At 37.1% G+C, this 24,730-nt stretch overlaps 1 protein-coding gene across 5 annotated transcripts in view; it reads left to right on the top strand.

The window, feature by feature from the left end:
- kcnip4a (potassium voltage-gated channel interacting protein 4a) overlaps nucleotides 1-24,730 on the top strand; it is a 124,269-nt gene that overhangs the window by 90,680 nt on the left and 8,859 nt on the right. For 4 of the 5 annotated variants that reach the window (XM_058394574.1, XM_058394572.1, XM_058394575.1 and 1 more), the window contains exon 2: nucleotides 21,014-21,138. In XM_058394574.1, coding sequence (XP_058250557.1) covers nucleotides 21,014-21,138 — 125 coding nt within the window. Of the gene's footprint in view, nucleotides 1-630; nucleotides 1,030-21,013; nucleotides 21,139-24,730 lie in introns of those variants that run through there. The other variant, XM_058394570.1, reaches the window with a different exon arrangement.

Consider the following 24,730-nt stretch of genomic DNA (forward strand, 5'->3'; position numbering starts at 1 on the left):
CTGTTTCCAAAATTTGTAATTGAATTATCCCTGGAACAAAACACAGACATACAACTAATACAAAACTGCAAATCTGAATGACCAGCAGGGGGCAGTATTTAAGTGTTCTAGGAAATGGTCAATGACTATCGATAAGTGTTCACTTCGCTTTGCTAGCAGAGTCGATGAAATCTTTGGTTTAAAAGCAAATGAATCCATGTGAATTGACAGTTTCTGTCAATGTTGTCTTTTGCCTAATGAGGATAATGTGAACAATTTGGCAGAATGTCTTTTTTTCAACATTCTCATTATCTAGTATGAGTAGACAATCCGTAAATGGGAAAGTCAGGGAGCAGAATGTTTTTAACTTGATATTATAAAGATTTTATTTTATATATATTTTATTTTATATATATATATATATATATATATATATATATATATGATGAGAATTTAGTCATACAATCTTGAAATAACAGAAAAAAGTGCATCATACCTTTGGTACATGTTAAAAAGATCAGGTTTTCCTGTGCGGCTGCACCGTTCCCTCTTGTACTCTACTACTTTCCTCGCTTCCTCCCTCTGTCCCTCCCTCTCTCTTTCTCTCCTCTCTTTCGTTCCCAGCCCTCCCCTTTGCTGAGACTAAACGCCTGAGTACAGTCTCTCAAATAAGAGCACAGTACAACTAACACAGCAGAGTGGGTCAAACTCTCCTCTCCTCTTCTCCCCTGTTTCTTGTGCCTTTTCTGTCCGGTGTCATCTCGAGCACTCTCCCCTGGCCACGCAGCCTGGATTTGGGACAGGAGCTGAGTGGCACACGTGGGTGCCCTGGGGTACAGGGCCCATGCCAGTCTGTGGAGGAGGGCACATGGGCTTTGGGTAACTGGAGCGCAGAGGTGGAGGAGCCAGGGGGCTGGCATGAGTCAGGGCAGGGTGCCATGCTGGGCACAGCGTGGGAGACGGAGGGGCTGCAGACGCTGGGCATCGTGGTGATTGTGTGCGCCTCGCTCAAGCTGCTACACCTGCTCGGCCTCATCAGCTTCTCCGAGGGTAAGCGTAGATATGAGTTTAGATGCTGGAGCAGTGTTTATTTAGTGTACGCTGAGTTTAATAAAAGGAATAATAAGTGTGTTTTTTAGTGTAATAGAAGTTTGTGGAGTTGTGTGTTGGATACGTGTATGAGTTTGCAAATGGATTAGTCTCTGTAGATGAGGCAAAGATGAGAGATAGAATAAAGGGCAATTTTTAAAACTTTTGGCAAGCAGTTGAAAGGAAGAGATCCAGGTTTACACAAACATTTCAAGAGCTCTAATTGATATTGTTTAATTTAAAGAGTAGGTATGTGTAGTTGGCATGCTGTGAGCCTTCTCTCAGACTTATTGGGGCTCAAGGACAGTTGTAAATAATCATAAGTTTATCAAATGTTTTTATAGCCATCCTCACACTGTTCAACTCTGTTCCAATTTTCCATTTCATCATCCTATGCTAATTGTCAACCTTTGCATAAATCGAGTGCTTTTTACTTGACAGCGTCAGCCTACCCATCAGGCAGGATAAATATGTGAATATTACAGTGTGAATAGGGTGTTTGACGTGATGTGGCAGGTTGAGTACAGCAGGTTTTTTCCCTTAATCAGTCTGTGAAATATCTGACAGCCTGTGAAATGACTGAAACTTCTGACATTCAGATTTTGGGCTTCTGCTCACATTGGTTTGGTTTACTCAACTTAATTTAAACCAATTTTAAAATGTTTTTAACTACTGATTGTTGGAGTTATTTGACCATCTACAATGTATTACATAAAGTAATCACACTTAGTATTTTAACCTGGTTAATACACAGCCTTTTTTTATGACATAATGCAATTTAGAAAACATAGTGGCTTGAGGTTTAAAGCACTGTGTTAATCTGTTTCTCTTTGCGTGTGTAATCCATCATTTGACAAATCTGTTTGATTGATTATGCTATTTAATATGGAGAAGATTCTGTGTCATAGCAAAGAGCTTTTATCTCTGGCACAGAATCGTCTCCATGTTCTTAAATTTCTTTCTGACTCATGTGTGTTAGTGTATTTGACTATGTTGTATTGAAATGCTGCTTAAAGGGAAGTACACTGCCAGGTTTTATTCTGTGTCATAGCTGTAGTGTTTTGTTTAAATGGCTCATTTAACACAATTACACAGCAAGGCCAGTGATTCAGGGGATGCTTTTAACCTCCTGCCTGAAACTGTGAGGCAGTGCTATTTGCTCCCTCGGTTGGGCTTCATCTTTCACGCTCTGTCTCGTCAAAAACTGCATTTTCCTCCTGCGGACAGCTAGAGACTAGAAATTCGAATCTCTCAACATTCCAGCAATCATTACTTTTTAGAATTATACATTAGAAAAAAATCGAGCACCTTTTATATCTTGTACAGTTTTGGTGAGATGGTTATGGTGAATTATATAAACCATGTGTGCTGTAATTATCATAGTTAAGGCAAATGCATCATCACCTTTAACCCTGTTTAATCCAACTTTTATCATTGGATTACAAAAGCACCACTGGGACCCCAAAGGTATTTTTATAGTCAAGACTGACGGTGAAAAAGTAACGGTATATGGAAAGAGGTGGTTATGAATCTCAATGAACCCTTCCTTTTTTACTTCTTTCCTCTTTTTCTCAAAACTCATTCCCAATGATGAACGTTTCTTGCATATCAGTCGACAGCAAGGCCAGTGCTTGCCAAGATGAGCCAAAGCTCAGCCGCCAGCTGTCAAGCAGAGCTGTTTGTGTCCTCAGTTAGGCTTAATCTTTTTGCATACGGAACATTTCCATTTTTACTTTCTCTTCACTTAGCTACTGACGTTGGCTGTATCTACGAAGGTTGCTAACTTCGGTTCGGAAATTCGGAAATACAGAACCTATTTCTTATATCAAACAATTAGCAGTCTCAATTCTCTGACTATTCTGAGTGTTTATTTTGCCTCGGTTTAGTTAAAGATGCCTGCATCCTGTTATTCATATAGAAAGCTGGTCTGTCTGACTAACAGCAGTAGCTCAGATACCTGATTTATTCAGAGACAACAATGGATATTTCAAGATGAATCACCGAATAAATTATTTTTATACTGTTGCTACTGGTCTTGCCACTGCCATTTTTTAAGGATTAACATAAAATGCAGGTCATACTGTTGTAGTAAGAAAACAGTTCATGACACACTTTAGAAATTAGATCAAATAAAAGGCACAAAAACAAAATAAATCGCAATGATCCAGTAGCATTGCATGGAAGATAACTGCATCAGGTTGGAAACTAGGAAGCTGCAGGTTGATATTTTACTGATTTCTGTTCATGACAAGTACAACTTGTCAAACGTTATAGAATTTCTGAGTAGAACCTTGAATGTATTCATTGCTTGATGCTTTAGAGAGCAACTGAGTGGAAAGGCTATAGACAGATAATTTCAACATTGAAAGGAGACATTTAAGAGAAGAGCAGGAAAGAAAAATAGATAGCCATCTGACTGAACTGAAGCCTGTATTGTGCCACATTGGATTTCATTTCATTGAGAGATCATTTTAGTCATCCCAGAGGGAAATTCACCACCGTGCCAATATGCCAATTTGCTTTCAAACAGACTATGGCAAGGTGGTCAGAAATGATGTTAGCTCTTGATTTTTCTATTTCCTTGAAAAATATTAAGGATGTGGTCACTAGGGTTGTATAGCTAGAAAGTGGGTTTGTATTGAACCCAAAACAGAACGGCGTGTTTTTGCCACAAAGGTCTCTGATTGCACTTTGACAGTGCGCCTTGCAGCTAATGATGGTGTAGAGGTGAAGGATTATCTTTCTTTTCCTGGGCATAAGATTATTGATTTGAGAAAATAAGGACGGTAGTATGTTTCAAGATGTGACAAATTACATTAAGGGATGTTTAGATTAGTTTAATTGAATGTGCACACATGCTGTGGCTGGGATATTTTTGTTTGTTTGGTTGGGTAGTTGTTTTTTGGACAACACTTCACTTTATAGTTCAATTACTAAACTAATTAGAGTTAGATTACTGGACACAGAAAATCGAATAAATCCTAACGAAAATCTTCAAAAAAAACATTAGCACTGTAAGACAAAAGCCAAACCAAATAAAATACACCTTGACAAGTGAAATTAGCTGCAATTTAAAATCATAAAGAATATGGCTTTTTAAATTAGCATAACCAGTTACATTTGTAAGCAGTTTTGAACTTCGTAAGAAATGATTTGGTCTAAGAGTGAATGTTTACACTAATGGAGAGGAGACCAAAAATGTAAAAAAACAAAACAAAACAAAAAAAATTCCATATTAATAAGATTGAATTTAATTGAGTTGCATATTAACCATTAATATGCAAAATAACCAGTAAGTCGTTATTAACTGAACAGTGTTAATATGTATTTCCCTGAGGACATTAAGGATGTTATTATCCCTATTTGATTAGTGTGTGGCCCAGCATAGTAGATCTAAACAGAGCCATTGTCTCATAGCTGAAACTGTGAGGTGAGGACTAATTGGTGTGTCAGTGAAGATAAATATTGCCTAGCTCAGCAGAGCACTTGTGTTCACACACACACACACACACACACAGAGGATGCTTATGTCAGATTAACAGTGGCGCCGGCCATTAGCAAAGGGATCACTGCATTCATGAAGGTCACAGAACCCTTTCTCCTGGCCTTTGTCTTAGACACGTCCTTGCACAAGATTCACGAGTCTCTGACAGCACCTTTGAGTCCGAACTGTACACTAAAGAGCCACAGGAGATGAGTTATTATAATGGCCTGTCAGAAGCTTATATGCCTGAGAGGACCTTTTCTTCACCTCAGTCATATTGTGTTTTATTTTTCTTTTTTAAAATGAATGGGTAAGTAGATTATTAGCAGAGACACAGTTTGTTCAATGATTGTCCTTTTAAAAATGGCCTTCATTGTAACATCTTGTGACCTTTGAGGAAACCCGGATGAACAAGATGTTTTTTTTAATGTAGGATTTGTAGGAAATTTAAATTGTCTGCCTAATGATCTGAAAAGTCTGCACTCATGATGGTGAGTTCAAACCAAATAAGTAGTGACAGAAAAGGGTTGTCTGTTGTAATAGCTACACACTTCACACTTCTAATATCACTTTAACACTTACCTCAGGGAACTTGGAAATTATGAAGAGCCAGGGGATATTGAATGGAACCGGGAGTAGGACAAAAGAAAACCATCTCTGACAAATCAGAACAAGTTTTATTCACAATTTGTTCGCAATATCTGTGCCGTGTTGCAGTTTTTGGATGCTGAATGTTCAGTCTGGCTCCATTGAATCCAAGGTGCATTATTGTGTGCATTATTACTTACTTAAATGAAATTATTGCTGGGCAATAAAAAGCATCATAGTTATTTTGCTCTTGAAAGCACAATAACTGTACTGTAGAAAGCAACATGACAGACAAGTTATAAAGTTGTAGGACTAAGGAATATAAGTCAAGATGCTGCTCTCACAGCCATGGCCTGTGTTCCATTACTGGGCAGGGAACCAACCGAGCCACTGGGGGATGCACAAGCCAGTACACTCTTAGAGCAGGTCCCAAAGCCTGGATAAAAATGGACGGGTTGCGTCAGGAAGGGCATGCTAAATCAAATATGCAGATCATATGATCCAGTCTGGTGACCCCTACCAGGAGCAGCTGAAAAGAGAACAACAACTCAAAACTTAAATCTACGAAATAAGCAAGTTACATTTTTTAGCTAGAATAATCTAATAATTCATAATTGCAATTGATTATAAAAAAAATCCCAAGAAAAACAGAAACCATGATCATTATTATTAATGTTGCAGCCCTAATTGAAATAAAGTCTTTATTTGGCACTAGTTTCATAGTCAATGTTTGCTTTACAGTATACAAAGCGTTTTTTCTCATGGCCTCTTAGTACCACAGAAACTTTATATTATAGACACAATGCCTTTGGTAACATACGTCCTAGTAATTGTTATAATTGTTATCTTGAAGAAAGTTGTTAAGTAAATATCAAAATGAAACTCTTATTCGTCACCAATATATCAACCATATGCATGAGTAATTTGGTGCATATCTCATGCTTACACACATTTTTATGCATAGAATATTATTTATCAAGTTCTTGTGTGTGAGGATGGATTTAAATTTAGATGCACATACAGGAATCTGCTTATGAGGAGCTCTCATTCCACTTTAATCCCACTTAATAACATCAGCATAATCGACAAAGCAATTGCTGGCTGTGGCGTTGACAGCGAGGTGTAGATAGGGGACAGATATAATGTAAAGTAAAATCATAAAAGGCACATCTAAAGATTGATTGGGATGCGGTAGATAATGACTGATACTGCCTCACTTGATGATTTGGCACTCACAGCTGTGCTCAGGGAGCTCTGCTTGCTGAGACTGATGAGTGGCTCATCACTTTGATTCTGTTTGACCAGTTCAAAATTTGATGGTCTGTGCCAGCAGCTCGCCTCAACAAAACACATAGGAAAAGACAAAATAAGGTGATTAGTGAATAGTGTATTTTAGTGAACAGATTGCATAATAGGTTAAAATATAAAAATCTCCCAGTTTTCATGAAAGAAGTCTGAAAGTGATACTCAGTTAATATATACAGGTTATTTGTCATGTTTGTTGTTTAGCCTCGTGGACAAGTGGAATAAATGATGCATTAATTATGCTAAAGAGGGAGGTTACACTTACATTTTAGAGTGGCTTACAGTTATCTCATTTATTCAACTGTAAAGTTAAGAAAGGCCTTTTCCAAGAGCCCAAGAGTAGCAGCATGGCAATGGCGGTATTTAAGCTTACAACCTTAATCAGTAGTCCAGTAGTTTCACCAGTTAGGTACCATGTACGCCATTTTTGTTTCACTCTAATTTCTGCCACAGTATCTCTACTTCATCTTCTTTGTCTATTCAACATGCTCCATGTTGTTTGCACCACGCATACCATGAACAGAGAACTAGGTTTTTCAAAGATGACGTATAAGGTTTTTTAGCATATATGGTGAATCGAGGGTGTTTCTTTATGTAAATGAGCACAGGATTGTGTGTATTGTGTGATAAATGGGAATTTCATTATGTATAATGGCAGCTCTTATTCCCAAATGAAGAACCTGTTCTACGGATGCTTTGATAAATGACACCCCAGTACTAGTTGCTTTGATTTACAATTAGACATTTTAATGATCAGATTGACGGAAAACCATCATAGCCATAACCGTATCGAATTAGTATGAGAGGCATGCGACTACATTTATGTGTAAATGTAAGTTATGGTAGCTTTTATTGCACACAACATAAAGGGCAATTTGTTATTAACTCCTTTTTCCAATCTTTAATTCAAGCTTGGAGGTTTTAGACATTAGGTAAAAGACTGACATGACCTTTCCAGTTTAGTTTCTGTGCTTCCCCTCAGGTGGCTTTAGCTATAATCAGACAGACGGTAGAAGGTTGACCCACACATTTGTGGAAGCTTAAGTGAGGACTGTCTCAATCCATTAGAATTACAGGGACTTAATGGATGCTAATGGCTGTCCAGTCTGAGAAATGAACATTAAGGACACTTTCTCAGCAGCTAGATTCAAGCGAACTGAAAGACATTCTCATCAGTTTTACTCAGGTGTGCAGCAGAGATACACACAGTTATGAGGCCCTACATCTTATTTCTGAGTATCAATCCACATTAAGGGGAAGATACAATATAAGTGGACTGTCACGCAAGTTGGATTTAGGAGTACTCCAATAAAGCTAACCTGAAGCACAATACGTGTTGGTCTTATTCCGAATGCATTCTTTATTCAGCAATCCCCACATTTGCAATGCCATAGGCTAAATGCAAGAATTCAGACCATAGATTGTACAACAGCAAAACTGATTGCTTTAAATGCCAGATATGTTATAGCTTAGCCTTGATGTCTAAAAGGGCTCCATTTTGTTGAGAAACAAGACTCAAAATAAAAAGGATGTGGATTAAACCTTTGTTAGCATACATTCTTGCAGCGTTTCAATGTGACTGGCTTTGACACAAGATTTTGTAAACACTGGTATCTCCTACCACATATATTTAAAATGGGATGCAAAGGAGGCTTTCAAGATTGGAGCCTAAGGGACAAATTCAAAATTTTTCATCAAAACAGTCTGGGTAGAATCTTCACCATAAGCATTAATCTCTAGTTTCATTTCAAAGCTAAATGTGGAATAACACGTCCCCAGAAATCCTCTGTGATGTGCAGGCTGTGTGATATGTAGGCTGGAGATGTGTTTATAGATTATATCTTAGCTAATAATTCATCATTCCGAATGATCAATTTTGAATTATATTTTGTTTACATGTTATCATTTTAAATGACTGTTTTTTTTTTTTTTTTTACTTCTCCTTGTTTAGGATATTTGGAGTGTTTATTATGTCTGGCCCTGAGTGAATTTGTCTCATCTCCATTTAAATTTCCTTGATAATTGCATATCTAATTTTAGCCCAGTTTTCTACCGCACTGGGTTTTTCAAAGCTCAGCTTCCTTATCTTAAAGAGCCAGCGTGTTATCTTAATGTGCTGTTGCTTGTTTGCGGCTTCATCATTCAAAGAGACTTTGCATTTTCTCTTCGTTAGTGATATGAGATACAGGATTAAAACCTAAATCTCATCATGTCTGGGATAACCGATTCTAAATGATTTTGGGTACAACTTTAATACTTTTACATTTTTTTTTTAATATTTGAAGTCAGTAACTAATACGACTTTCAGTGAGAACATATGTTTACATGTAAATGAGCTGATCTTTAAATAATAATCTCAGTCCTCATAATTTATGTGTGATTCTGCCTGTTGTCATGTATATCATCAGCTCTAATAATGTTGCTATTATGCAAGCCATGAGAATCAAACTGAGCTCTATGTGAAGGCAAACAAAAAGTGATTTATTTTTTTTTAGAGCCCTACATCAGCATTCCCTTTTCATATTGCATCCTTCCAGTGCAATTTTATGGAGATTGAAAACAGGCTTGAATTTCTTACACTCAGTCAAAATTCTACTAAGTGATACGATTGTAAACAGCTTGTTAGATTTAAACAGTATTTAAATACAGATTTTCTAGCATTGAGGTAATTTCTTCATAATCCATGATTAATGTTTCTGTCAGGTTTGTATTTCGGATCATGGCTTGTAATGAACTATTTGTCATCATTACATGGCATATGGTTCATACTTTTCTTGTCTGTGAACTGATGCCAGTTAATTCATGTTAAATATTCTTGGTCAAAGCAATGGCAAAACCTATTGTTCAATATTCTCCATTAAAATATGTTACTATAAAGTCAAGGACTTTATAATACTTCTATGTATATTTTACAACCCCATTTAAGGCTTTCACACAGGGTATAGTTGTTACAAATCCAGGTAGGTGGATGTCAGTGAAGTGGTTTAAAAAAAACAAAACAAGAAAGGATATACATTGAAAACAAATAAGGCTCAAAATGGGATTGCACAACAGGCGCTAACTACACACACAACCACAACCAATAAAACAAACAGCAAGCAACAAAACACAGAAGTTATATAGAGGAACTTATCAAGAGCTATACAAGACAGGTGTGTGTACATGAAATCAGTGAAACAACGAAGCAACACATTCAAAGAGGGTTGCCCTCTGGTGAACTGGAGGGGAATTGTCCATGGTGGATATGACAGGTGTGTGTTTGTGTGTTTTGTCACTTGTAGTTAACATTTGAGAAACGCAATACATCTCTTGGGTTTAGTGACCATCTGTGCTTTATTAATGTTCGGCTTTTGGCAGCTTGCTTCTGTCATTCATCTCTAATTTGAAAGTCTGCCCTCTACACACTGCGGGAATATGCATGTGCAAACATGCAGTGAGCCTAACTAACATGTAAATTATTCTGCATGCCTGCTTTTATTTACTAGTAAAACTGAGTTTTCACCAAACAGATAAGCATCTTGCTTTAGTCCTGCCACATGGATCACTTATTTGATGTGAAAGAACTGGACAAGAAGAGCAAAACAACCTTTAGTAATACTTTGATGCTAAAAAGATTCTTTACATTCCTCCACTTTAACTTGAATTGTCAATAAGAAAAGCTATAATCGAATGAAATAGCTGTGGAATGGATGAATGTTCTTCATGTTCTTCCCCAGGTAAATGCTTTAGGCAGTATTTTATTTAATGTAAGCATTAGGTCCTCTTCTTGACAGGCTTCCAATCTATAGAATAAACCATCTTACAGGTTTACATTACATGTTCATTATATGTTATATTTGGCATAGGGACCTTGGCGAATGATTTTCTGCTCTCTCGACCCAGCACTAAATGAGTTTTTGTGTGTGTCTTCGGAGGTTTGCTATGTTTGAGTGTGTCTTTGCTGGTCCATCTCTGAGCAGAACAGATGTGATCTTGGGTTTTTAATTTTTGAACATCTGCACAATTTATCAATTAGTAGTCAAATTCTTTGTCATTTTCCAAAGTCCATCTGGAGGTGTACAGATCAAGTGTGCTACTAATCAGACACCTCATTTTATGCTCATTTATTGTCTTATTTATGACTCTGCCAATTAAAGAGATGGAAGGTTCTATGCAGAGCCAAACACTGAGCGGGCCTTATACAGTGCAGTTGCTCTTTCATTAACCATGAGAAAGACTTTGTGGTATATATCAATGTGTCTTTGATGGCTAATTACATTAAAGAACCCAAAATTAGAGCCATCTTTTGTGAGAGAAATCACCTAGAATTAGTTTAGCTACTTTGTTGGAGCAGCTCCATAAGCACAGCTTGGACTGGAATTTGGAATTACACATCCTGAACATCAGTGAAAATAAATGAATTTTATAAGTAAATATAAGTATATAAGTGAATATAAGGCTTTTAGACTAAGGCATGCTGATTGAATGAGAGTAAGTGTTGTTTCCTACACTTACAGTTTCCTATAGTTAAATATGGTGTACATGGCCACAGTAAGGGGAGGGGGATTATATTGTTTCCGTCTTCCTGCAGTGCTTATGAAGTACTTTTACATCATGCTTGGTTGTAGCTTTTTAAAAGCCCACCGGGTTTTTGAATTGTGGCTCACCAGAGCATGTGCTCTAACTGTATCTGCTGTTGACGCCATGGGCAGGTGGTTATGCCTGAGAACAGATCATAAATTAGTCTATTCTAACAGGCAGGGACCGTTGTGGAGCATTAAAGTTTGTAAATCATACAGTACACAGTAATGGAGACCCTAAGAATGTGGATGCATCATTGGCCCAGACTATGTACATAATATATGTGGAAGAGCAGTGAGAAATCTGATGGATGCCAGCAGGAAATGGAAAGTTATAAATCCACTCAGAACTTGGAGATGATGTTGAAGTGCAGAAAAATGAAACTTTCCAGACTCATAAATACAGCATATATTGTAGCTGACTTAACATTGTATTATATAATTACAGAGCTTCATAGGTAATTTACTATGTCAATGCCTGCATGGGTTTTGATTGATTTTACACAGGCTATGGTAATTCACACTGATCAGGGATCTGGAGTGCATACTGTACATCACTGGTTTGGTTTAAACCAGACATTCTTTAAATATGAGCTGTTCTCTGACAATCTCAGAGTGTTCATTTTAAACTAAGGAGCTAACCTTACCTGCTTTGGTAAACTTTCTTTCTTATTAAAGTATTTTTGAAAGTAAAAGTAAGAGAGAGAGAGAGAGAGAGAGAGAGAGGGAGTTATTCAAGGGTTATAGATGTTGAACACATTTAGCTTTCTAGAGAGAAGAGAAGTTCTACCTAGAACCTTTTCTAAAAAAGGAAATTGTTGTAGGTTTTACATACAGTAAATCCTTCAAGGTTTTCCAAGTGCAACCAACTGAAGAACTCTTTCTGGTGTTTGATGAAGTAGGAAAAAATTTAACTGCCTCATTGTGCAGTTCTTTGAAGGATAACACACAGTGTGATTAGGTCAATGGCCATCCAGTCCTAATAATAATCATCATCAGTGTTCTGAAGAAAATTGCTATTTACTGAAGTGCAAACCCAGCACCTGAAATCAGCACAACCTCCATTGAGTGAAGAATTGATTTGGTGTAGTCAGCTCCAGCAGGCCATACTGGCTTGACAGTATAAAATGAAAAATATACACAGTTTGATTTGTACACAATATTTTTCAGAGGTTTCTAAAATAGTGCCTTTTTTCTGCTAAACAATGGCTTCACCAATTAATTACTGAATCCTCCCCTGGAGAGAATAATAGCACTAAGCCTCTGTGTAATGTCTAATAAGTTTAGAGAAACTGGTACAAGGATAGCTTGCTAATAAACACTTAAAGCTCTTTTATAGTCTTAGGTTTGTGCATGTAGCTTTCCCTCTTCAAATCAGACAACAGGTTTTCAGTAGGGTTCAAATCCAGAAACTCAGTTGGCCATTGGGAAACACTGATTTTGTGTCCAGTAAAGATTTCCTGATTGATTGGGATGTATGTTTAGAAACACTCTAATTAATAGAGCCATCTATGGACAAGGCTTACCCTCTTGACAAGAGTGATCCAGGTTTTCAGCCCTTAATCTTTAGAAGAAGCCCTGGATGGCTTGCTGAATATTGTATCTGTAGTTCCTGTAATACTTGGATTATTCTCAGGCACTTCATTGTGTGGGTTTCATGAAGGAAGGACTTTCATGAATCCCTTGGAACCATGGAATGGTTATAATAATGTGATAGTTGAAACTTGACAACAAACCTCACCTCAGTGAGGTGCTCATGCATCATGGCATTCTGTTTTCTGTCGACTGCCTACGTAGTTTATAAATCCATTATCACACCTATTCATCTCGGCAACCTTTTTTCTGTTGATATCTATTTGATTTTGTCTAAGGGATTAGACTACAGGGAAGCTGACGTATAAAATGGGGGAAAGCCGGTGACAGTTTGTGGAGATTACAAGGATTTTTTTCTCAAGAATGTTAAATATTCTTTCAGGTTTCAAAAATACCAAAAAAATTCTTGAAAAAATACATTTTTTGTTACATGAACAGTAAGTAGTTACTCCTGTCATTGTATGTATTTAAATAGAATTTTCTTTCATAGTGTGTTGCAGTTGATACACGTCTTTCTCACTTACGTACAGCACATGTGGATTTATCAATAAACTTGAAAGTGTACTCTGATGCACAATTCATTTACATAATAGCTGTGATCTTGTGTCTCACCCCCAAATATTTATCCTTTGCCTGGAGTATCTGACTCCATTTCTACTTCAAAATCCCTGTTCTAGACAGTGGTGATGTTATGGTGAGGTTGAAAGATCAGGTTGAGTCATGTACTGACATTTCACACACTGTCTATCTAAACATTATGAATTCAGTCAAATGTTAGCAAGGCTTCTTTACAGAATGGCAAAAGTACGTCATGAGTGCGTCAAGCGGTCTCTTGTTTATTTGTTTTATTGAATGGGCATCAGGCATGTTTTTCTTGCTAGATGCAGCTTCATAAAATATTCATTAAGACATCGCCAGTTTCCCTTTTAACATCTTGTCAACATTTAATCATCATGAACAGGTTTATCTAATTCAATTTGTGTTGCTTGAACTTGTCACCAGCCGTTCTTTATACGATTAAAGGCATTCAGAGTGTGCATGAGTATGCATGATTTAAAACCTGCTGCATGTAGGTAAATATATATATATATTCTGTCTGGTGAGCAAGATTTGTTTATAATGAACATAATCATCTATCATAATATAGGGCTTTTTTTTAATTTAACAGCACATTACTGAGAGACACCGTGAAAAGAAATGAATGCTGGGTTTTTTCGTGTTTTATTTTCCAAGAGAACTTTAATGTAGGTGTTTTCAGAGCATTTCAACAAACATTTATTGTGCATTATGTGTTTATGGCTTTACAATACATTCAACCAGGGTATACAGTATAAGCTCTCAAGGTCTATTAACACTGATATTGCATGTACTTCAATTTCCTCTACTCTGGCCCAATGTCAATTCCAGCCAGCCAATCAATTCAGGAGGGACTCCAAGTTCAACCTGCATTCATGCCAAATAATGATTTGAGCAATCTCCAATTATCTGCTATTTAAACAATTACACATAGCTGCCAAAATAGTTTACCATCCTTTCAGCTCTGACATCTACTCCATCACAGTGTCTTTTTCCTTGCTATCTGTGTTGCTCTGATAATTGAGCAGGTGTGTGGTGATGGATGGCTATAGCTGTGGAGGAAAGCTCATCGTCTTATGCCCACTCTGTCTTTAAAACCTTACAGTGGGATTTTCAGCAGTTCTTCAGGGTCATGTAAAGCTTTACCATCCCGCTTTGCTGAAACTACTGATGCTAGCACTAGGTGAGATAGGATATATTTGCACAGGCAAACATAAAAAGAGTTAGGCACTTCAAAGTGTAGGCCACAAAAAAGAAGTGGAGAAAGAAAATGAAAAGAAACAAAACATAAACCTTATATAAAACATGCTATATAGAGCATTCTTCCATTGCAATAGAGAAATGTTATGTGTGCAGGCATTTTCTAAATTTGTGTACTATATATACTGAAGACATTTGAGATCAAAGTATGAGATGATATATCAGAATATACCTGATATTTACACCTAGATGTGTTAAACAACTTAAGACACGGCACCCTTTGTTTGAACCCACTTATTTTCCAATTGATCAAAAATATTGGAACATATTTCATACAGGTTTTTTTCTTGTTGCCCAGGGATCCACATCCACACAAACGCACACAATGCAACACTCCAGGATGCAAAGTGAATACAACAATTTGGAAAGTCAGAAACTTTGTAAGAGCTATAAAGAAAAATCCAAACAAATCAGTCAGTAACCAACAACCTTCAAAGAGCAGGGGTTGATGGTATCACAACCACTACTGGAATAACACTACGAGAGCAAAAATATAAACACCATACCACATGAGGCAAACCCCTTATTAGGAGTGAGAATCTGAAGGCCAGATTGAAATAAGCAAAGAAATACAGAAATGAGCTACAAAAGTTCTGAAACCTCTACTAAAGTGATGGAAAGGCCAAAGTGTGGAAAAAGAAAAGATCTGCTCACGAACCAAAACATACAAGTTCAACGGTCAAACATGATGGATATGGTGGCTTGGCCTTGCATGGCTGCTGCTTAAACAAGTTCACTAATACATATTTATGATTGAACTGATGATGGTAGCAGCAGAGTAGTTAACAGACAAATGCATCCAATCTAATTTGGAGGCATTTTATCATGCAGCAAGACAATGGCGCAAAACACACTGCCAACACAACAAAGGATATCATTAGGGGAAAAAAGCGGAAGAGTTTTAGACTGGCCAAGTCAATCACAGACCTCAAGTCACCTGAGCAGCATTTAACCTACTGAAGAGGATACCAACCTCAAAACATACAACTGAAAGAAGGTGCAGTAGAAGAATGTAGCAGTTTAGTGATGTCAGTAGATCACCAAATTGATTCAGTTATTTGTTGATGCAGGCTGTTATTAATTTTTTTTTTTTAAATATACTTCAAGAATATCTGTTCCGATACTTTTGCTTATATAACTATTTGGTGATCTCAGAAGCCACCACAGACGTGATGTTCTTTTCTGTTTAACACATCTAGATGTAAATATCAGGAAATGAAAGCTGAAATTCAGCTATATATTAACTTTGGATCTTAAAACTTGAATGTCTTCTGTGTATAGCAAAAACAAAGTAATTGGCCTTGCCATTCCAGTCCTTTCAGAGAGGACTACAGAATGCATACAGAAAGTCTACACACCCTTGTTAAGATGTCTAATGGTTTTTGTGAGGTAGAAATATATACATAAAGCATTTCATTTGTTGACTATCGTTCAGGGGAGGGCTATAAAAGAATTTTTAAAACATTAGTTTTACCATGGAACACCATAAAGGCCATCATCAACAAATAGAGAAAATGAAGGACAGCAATGACTTCACCAAGAACACGTCCCTCCAAAAAAATTACCAAGGAGGCTGCCAAGAGACCAACAGCAACATTAGAGGAGCTACAGGATTATCTGACAAGAAATGATTACTCTCTGCATGTGACAACAATCTCTCAAAAATTTTTCACATGTCTGAGCTAGGGGTGGGGTGCCTAGACTGAAGCTCTTTCTCACAAAAAACATCCAAATTCAACAAAATCACCCCATACCATGTGGCAGAATGTGCTATGGTCTCATAAGACCAATTCCAAAAGGTAATAATTCCATATTTCAAAAGGTGTGCTTGGTGCCAGCACATAAAGAACACCCTATCCATTGTGCAGCATGGTGGTGGCAGCATCATGCTCCTTTTCTTCAGCCAGAGCTCTGGCTATTATCAAGAGGGAATCATAACTAGCTACAAATACCAATCGATTTTAGAGGAAACCTTCAGGTGTCAGCTAGTAAGCTGAAGATGAAAAACAAATTTCACCTTTCAGCATGACAATGACCCAAAGCATACATCCAAATCAACAAAGCAATGTCTTAACCGAGAGAAAATCAATGTTTTTGAAAGACCTTGCCAGAGCTCAGAGCTGAATCCATCTAAAAATCTGTGGGGTGACCTGAAGCAGGCTGCACAGGAGATGTCCTTACAGTCTGAAGGATCTAGAATGTTTTTGCAAGAAAGTCACGATGTGCCCTGCTGAGAGACTCTTCCCCTAAAAGACTGAGTGGTGTAAAAAACAATCAAAAGATGCTTCAATAAAGTAGTTGTTCAGGGGCATGCATGCTTATCCAACCAAGTTATTGTCATTTTATATTTTGTCTTTTTTTTCCCTACAACAATTTCTAAAAAATGTTAAAATTCTAACATGATTTATTTATGTGTGTGTGTGTGTGTGTGTGTGTGTAAACACCAATCAGGCATAACATTATGACCACTGACAGGTGACGTGAATATCACTGATTATCTCCTCATCATGGCACTATGGGAGTTAGACAAGGGCCAAATTGTGATGGCTAGACGACTGGATCAGAGCATCTCCAAAACTGCAACTCTTGTGGGGTGTTCCCGGACTGCAGTGGTCAGTATCTATCAAAAGTTGTTCAAGGAACGAACAGTGGTGAACCTGCAACAGGGTCATGGGCAGCCAAGGCTCATTGATAGAGGAGGGGAGTGAAGGCTGGCCCGTGTGAGCCGATACAACAGACGAGCTACTGTTGCTCAAATTACTGAAGAAGTTAATGCTGGTTCTGATAGAAAGGTGTCAGAATACACAGTGCATGACGGGTCAGGGCAGCAAAAGGGGAACCAACGCAATATTAGGCAGGTGGTCATAATGTTATGCTTGATTGGTGTATATAGTAGTGTGGACTTGCTAAAGTTTGCGAGGCATGGTGCATCTTGGATCTGACTAACAGTGAATTCTCTTTGCCACTCAACACTCATTCATCAATGCAACATTAACTATGACTGATTTCAAACTCAGTGGAAACCTGTCATTCCTGCTCCAGATCCACCTGTCATGCATGTTTCATGTCACGTTGCTAGCCATGTTGATAATCCTGGTGTATCTTCTAGGTTCTTTCTGTCTTCAGAAAGGTGGCAGGAGTGGAGTCAGAGCACGTCTCCGCAAACTCTTCCTCTGCTCCTCTGCCTCAAAGCCGTCTCCCACTATGCAAAGCAAGTTCTCCGAGCTCACGTCTCCTCTCACTGCGCTGTTCTGTTGACTTTATCAGTCTCTATTTCTGCATAGACTGTTTTTATCTGTCACTCTCTCAATTTTATGTATTCTCTCCATCACTGTTTCCCTCTGCTTATGTATCTGGTGCACCAGGGTTGTGTTATATTATAACGTTAGTATTCTGATCTTATCATACAGACAGCTGCTCTGTTCTCAGCCAGGCCTAGAGATCAGTGGACTTGACAACAAAAGGATATTATTCTTCATGTTTGTTTTAGAAACTAATTTTCAACCTTTAAGCAACTGCATTAACCCATAAACCCCCAAATTCAAATGAGCACATCCATACTTTTCTTATGCTTCACTCTCATTACAACAAACTTTCTTCTTTTATTATATCCACAGACGTTAGTGAATAATTCATATTAGTTACTCAACAACTTTCTCTGAAATGAATAACTGAATAAAAAGATGGGACTTTTCTGCCATGGACTGCTTGCATGTTAATTTTAAACAACTGTTTTAACCCATTAAAACCACCAGATCCCATGGGCAGGTCCAGAGGTTTCTCAGTACTCACTCTCGCTACAAACCTCTTCTATTATTTTTACTGTAGCTACTGAAAAAACAAAAACAAAAGAGCTACCACTACCTCACCTTCTGTAAAATGAAAAACATATTCATAAGATAGGATTTAAAAGGAAAACTCCACCCTGAATGACATTTTATTTTGTAATGAAATTCTAAGTTGACTTTTTTAATCTGCATGTTGGTCTATTGTCTCTTAATTAGCAGTTTTATGCATTAACTACTATACCTGTCAACTGCTTGCTTATAGTGGTGCCAGTGGCATTTAGCCCTTGCTGTAAGGTCATAATTAGCATTAACTGCTTAACTGCTATTAATACTATTTATAGTCTTAGTGTAGATTTTAAACAAATTTAGTCACAGCAATTTCTTTTTTTACTGTTCTGCACAATTAAATTAATTGAGAACAAAATGATAAGACAGTAGGTTAATTAATTGTGTACTTATTTTTACTTATTCAACAGCTTCACTCTTCACAATTGTACATAAATAAAGAAAGCTCAGATCTGAAGTTTCAATTGATTTTTTGTTCTCTTGCATTCTATACTAAGCTGATTGACTCACTTGCTGTATTTGAAATATAAGATGGCCCTTTAACTGGTCTTCTGAGTCATACAGCTGTACTTGTGAGAGACCTCACTACCATGGTGACATGTTTTATGGTTCAGTGCCTCTTACCAGCCCCAAAGCCCTGGGCTATCAGGTCTGATAACAGCTGAAGAGAGTTGGCTGTTTGCACTGAACTCATTTTAGCTTTATCAGGTGTCTAATGGGATGTGAAGAAAGCAAGACACACTGGAGCAGTAAGAGAGAAGATATGTTTTGAGCACTGACCAGAAAGGACATTTTCACCCTTTGATTTACTCTGTGTCAAAGGCATAAAAGCCACGTACATTTGCTCATAACCAATTAATGTTATAATTATTGATTTCATTATATGTATTTTTGTATTAGTAACTTTTTATTTCAAAATAATTATTACATATTCACTGTCTAAAATGCCTTTCAGAGGCAGATTAATTTGTCTAAAAAGAAAATGTGGTGTTAAGCTCTCCCAGCATCAAAGAACTGGAATAATTGACTAATTAACAAATCCCTAAATACACAGATTGGCTGAATTTACGCATCAGTGGTTTTAAGTTGTTGAATATCAAACCAGTGTTTTGAAGAATGAGTATGCATATGTGAGAGTGTCTGATTGCTTACTGACACATGTATAAGAGACATTAAAAGTCTGAAGTGACTCATTGATTTGATTTGGTTTATTCATGATGATTCACTTTCTGGTATTTGGCAGAACTGTAGATATTCTAACACATAAGTGATTCATTTTAACTTGGAAACTCACAGGAAGTGGTAGCTCAGTGGTTAAGGTGTTGGACTACTGATCAGTGGGTTGGGAGTTTGAATCTCAGGGCTACCAAGCTGCTACTGATAGTTAAGGCCCTTGACCCTCAATTGCTCAGTTGTATAAATGAGATAATGTAAGGGCATCTGCCAAATGGCATGAATGTAAATAAATTTACTAGACAGTGCCTGTTGAGGTAAGTGGTAGCTCAGTGGTTATGACATTATTCTACTGATCAGATGGTGTGCCAGATCCCCATGCTGGCAAAATGTTATTCCTGGTCCTTAACCTCTCAAGTGCTCAGTTATATAAATGATATGCATGTAAGTTGCTCTAGATAAGTTTGTCTGCTGTAGAAGTAAATTGGCTGTGTGCATTAGGTCTGAGCTCATGTGAGATCAAAAAAAGGAGGAAATGTTTTTACTTTCATGCAGGTAGAGCAGGTGATACAGTATGTGGGTCAAAGAAAGAGGCTTCCAATAACATTCAGTAAATCCCCATTCAAAAAGTATAACTTTAGATGAACAAAATGCTTTATATAAACAAAAACCTATTATAATTGTGTTATTTCATAATGTTATTCCCCAGGGACAGAAATGCATTGTCAGCATGAAGCCAGCAGATGTGCACAAAAGCTATCAGTAGCCAAAAAATGATTAAAAAAAAGATAAATGCATTGCATTTCTGAACGTTTTCAGTGCTTTATTCATATCACAAGGAATCTCATTTGAGCTATGAAAGAAGTGGGGTTTAAAACTGCAGTGGAGACAGTTTGTGTTGTTATGGGTTTATAGATTCATTCATTCATCTGCCTTATCCTGATCAGGACCACTTTGTCTATATTTGTTTATAGTTTGTGAAACATAACCCATTAACTTATTAGAAAGTGTGAATGAAAAAATGGATATTCTGCCTCCTCTAAAAATTTGTAGCTAATGTGTAGCTGTTTAGGACACACTATCTCTTTATTGTAAATAATGCATAAGTATTTGGTTGTATCCCGAGTCAAGAGTGTCTGCAGGAGCTAGCAGGGGTCAGAATGTGGGAGGGGCTAAGATTGGAATTAAAAACATTCCAACACACATTGTTGGAACAAGTTAACATTCATTATGGTTTCCCTCAAAAACACCAAAAATGCTTGATTCAGAATTAAGGATAAGGCTGAATGACAGGTTTCTAAAATTGCTGAGAAAATGCAGAGGCAAAAGGCACCCTGTGGTGAGAATTACAGAGAATTACAGACGTTTGTCTACTTCTTTATCTTGTATATATGTCAATAGTAGCTATCATCAGTTATTAGTCTCAGCTGCTAAACTAAAGATCTTTCTGCAATCTCGTAATTCTTGATAATATTTTGCAGATGTGCTGTTATCCAGAGAAAAGCCTAGTTATCATTTAGATTGATGTATGTGTATAATGTTGTATTCCACAGACAGTACCGAGGATGAGTTGGAGCTGTCAGCCGTGCGCCATCGACCAGAAGGCCTGGAGCAGCTGGAGGCCCAGACCCGCTTTTCTCGCAAAGAGCTACAGATTCTCTACCGAGGCTTCAAAAATGTGAGCTGGAGCTTCATCTTTAACTTGAACATGTCTTAAGGATTGATTCAGATAATTGCTTACTAGGATGTGTAAATATAGCATGCCAGTAGCACTCTGTAAACCATGAACCTTAAAATGATATAAACTGAGATTATGACAGACATCAGTCATCAGATATGAATATTTAATAAAACTGGCTATGGGCAATCAATGTCCACATTTTGTTTGCACGTATAAGATCAGACTTTAAGCATCAGTACAGTATGCTGGAGAAGACCTTTTAGCTGTAGATAATTTATGATACCCTCAATACAAGTAAAAAACTGTACAAAACAATACTGGTGTGTGGTCCAAGCCAGCAAAACTACTGTAGCCACTCCATCCTTAAGGAAGGATGCCATAGTCTCTAATCACAATGACTCTAGACAGTCATGGTTGTTTGTGAGCAAATTAATGCAGAAGAGAACAGTTAGTGCTTGTGCCTGTGATGTAGCATGAGCAACAGTTCTAAAAGATGCAGTGACTGGATTCATGTGTATCTGAAAGCTCATTTTTGATCTCACCTTGGTGCCTGTTGTGTGATAGGGAAGAGCTAGCTAGCATGTTGGAATTGGTATAATGACCTAATAGGGAGAACAAACGATTGACCTTGGCATCCATACTGTCTGCATTAGTTGGACACATGCAATGTGCTTAATCAAAGGTTAAAAGACACATGTACAGTTGGTGAAGTTGTACAGAAACACGTATTTTGTCCGATGTTAAACGGGCTATAAAAATAAATTGAATTGAGATTGAAATATTCTATTGTATTTTAATTTGACTAGTTCAAGTTTACATTATTAAGGCAAAATGATCATGCCTGTGAAAAACTTTCTAAAAACCATTTTAAAACTTTGAGCCATTTATGAGTTATTAAGATTGGAATATACATGGAATAGAAAGGAGAGGTCAGATAGAACCTCGCGAAACCAGTAATTGGGCATATACAATAATATTTTCCTAACATAAATTTGAATTAACTTTGAAATATAGAATTTGTTACCAGTACTGAGACATTATGCTAGTTGAAGATCTAACATCTTAATATCTCAAAACAGTTAAAATAGTAGCTTATAATACAAAGTTCATGTGTCTTAACTGGAACATGTAAGAAAACTGGAAGAAATCATGTGGAAGTGGGCATATCCAGAGGCTGAAGATTCTGGGAGCTGTACCAACAATCTGACCACCATCTCCCGTGGACACTATTTTAAAGGATAAAGTATTGCACCCTGCCTTGAGGTCGCACCTTCGACCAAAAGCATACACACAGTGTCTTTTCACCAAATGTCTGCTAGTACTAAGTACCAATTTAGGTTACTTTTAATCACCCTGTTGCCTAAAACATACATTAGATATCCTGTAATTACAGTCAATGGCAGAACACTGATAGTTCACTCCTAGCATTTTGTGAAATGATTGTACTAAAAGTGCTAAAAGCCTCTCCCTTTTTTAATCGGGCAGTTCACCGGGCACCAGTCTCACTCATTCTAAGTGATCTGGTGGTCTTTACAGGTCTACAGATGCGTTTTTAGATAGAACATGTTTCAATTTGAGTCTTTATCTGGCTTTCAACCAGAGCACAAAGGCGTAAATCAAGTAATGGGCATTTGCCATCCTCTCTGAAGTAGCAGATGTATATATAGCCATGCTTTTAAAATCGTTATGACAGTTATAGTCAGAACATTTGGCCTTGCGTCCTGAACATCTCAAGACTGAAATCAAAAGAGTTCTGCTCTTTTGTTATAATAAAATTCTCTTTTAAATATCAGTCAATGAATGCTGTCTCTGCAAACAAGATGGCTTATAATAGCAAACCTTAGCCTTGAAAATGAAATGTGGGACCCTTGTACCTGTTCTTCACTTTGTGTTTCCAACTCTAAGATGTTGCTTTTCATTTTATTAAAATACATAAACATGCCTTGTCTGAACTACTGTTGCATTCTTGGGACGTAATTGCACTGCAAAAGGGTCACAAGTGAAATTTGTAATTAAAAACCTGCTAAATTCAATAACACAAGAAATATGCCTGCGCTATTTTTATTATTAAAGGTATTTATTCTAAATTATTCTTCTAATTTAATTACATGGTCCGAAGTAGTTTTATTGTTCTGATTTTGATGTTTATAAATTGACAAAAAAAAAAAAGCATTTAATGATTTATAGTTTGTTACCTATGATATATATTTTGGTCATGCATTTACTGAATACTATACAGTTATAATAGTGCCTTCTGTCATTGTGTTAAAAGACGGACCTAAATAATATAGGCTTAGACAGCATATCATAGTGTACCTGAAGACTTTGTGAATGGCTTGAGATAAGTTTTGCCCATTATCAAGTGAATATTGCTCCCAGTGTGTTCTGTCTTTCCCCTAATTCTGCTGATATAACTCAGGTAGCAACGTCCTGAAGCCTAGCTCGGACCGACTGACGCACTGCTTTGGAAATTTTCTCACAGTCACAATAAGAGACAACTTCAGGTGTCAGCCATGTCATAACTCTGATTTTCTGTATTCAAGTATTTTTCTTAGCCAAATATTTTAGCTTTTCCACTACAGCATTTTCTATAGATATGATGTTCTGGCTTTTGTCTGTTACACTGCAGAGGTATAAACATTAGACTCATGCTCAAACATGACTTCATTTCACAGCTCAACCCTGTTACTATGTAAGCTAATTATTGAATGATCATGGGTGACAAGACAGAAAAACACTTTTAATTACACTCTGCTTATTTATAAAGTGTAATGAACCGTGTGTTGCTCCTCCAGGCTAAATGATGTTAATAGAACTTTTGACTTGTCAAGAGTCAAATAATGTGATGGCATAGTGAGAGAAGCACTGGCTCTTTAAATGGTAATTGCAATCCTGTGTGCAAAATAGGCGAAGGATGACAACTACACCAAATATTCCTGTTTAATTAACCAGAGCTCAATCCAGCAACAAAGAACCTGTTCAGTCTCAGGCACAGTCAGGGTGCCATTCAATTAGATACCATAAGCTGCTGCTGTGTTTATTTACCTGGCATAGCACAAGCCAATTACTCTGAAGTTATAGCATTGGTGAAAATAAATGTTTAGGGCATAATAATATTTGATGACATAATGAGCAATGGTGCATAGATTATGACTGCAGATTACATTTGGGAAGTGAGACTTACAAAATAACCCAGGGACACAGCAAAAAATGAGTTATTATTTTACCGTAGGTTATTTTACAAGGAACATTTAGCACTGGATCTGGAACAGATTTGGTACACACATGTTTAAATACAAAAATACGAAAAAAATCGTCTTGAATAAGTAAAGGACGCAGCAATTATTTGGCAACAATAGAAGTTTTATTTACTGTTGCTATATTCTCCTCACAATAACTCACTGACTTTTAGAGCATTTCTGCAAAATACTGGGTAGTGTCCATACAAATAAATTAGTTTAGTATCTATAGTGTGAATGACTAAACCTGGAATTGTCTTTGGGAGCCACAAATCTGTATGAAAATTAATATGTCCCAGAAGGAGGTATTATATTTGTGGTAGACACTTGAAAAGAAGTATACCATGTAC

Source organism: Hemibagrus wyckioides, linkage group LG07, assembly GCF_019097595.1.
Source record: "Hemibagrus wyckioides isolate EC202008001 linkage group LG07, SWU_Hwy_1.0, whole genome shotgun sequence".
In the NCBI taxonomy this organism is placed as follows: Eukaryota; Metazoa; Chordata; class Actinopteri; order Siluriformes; family Bagridae; genus Hemibagrus; species Hemibagrus wyckioides.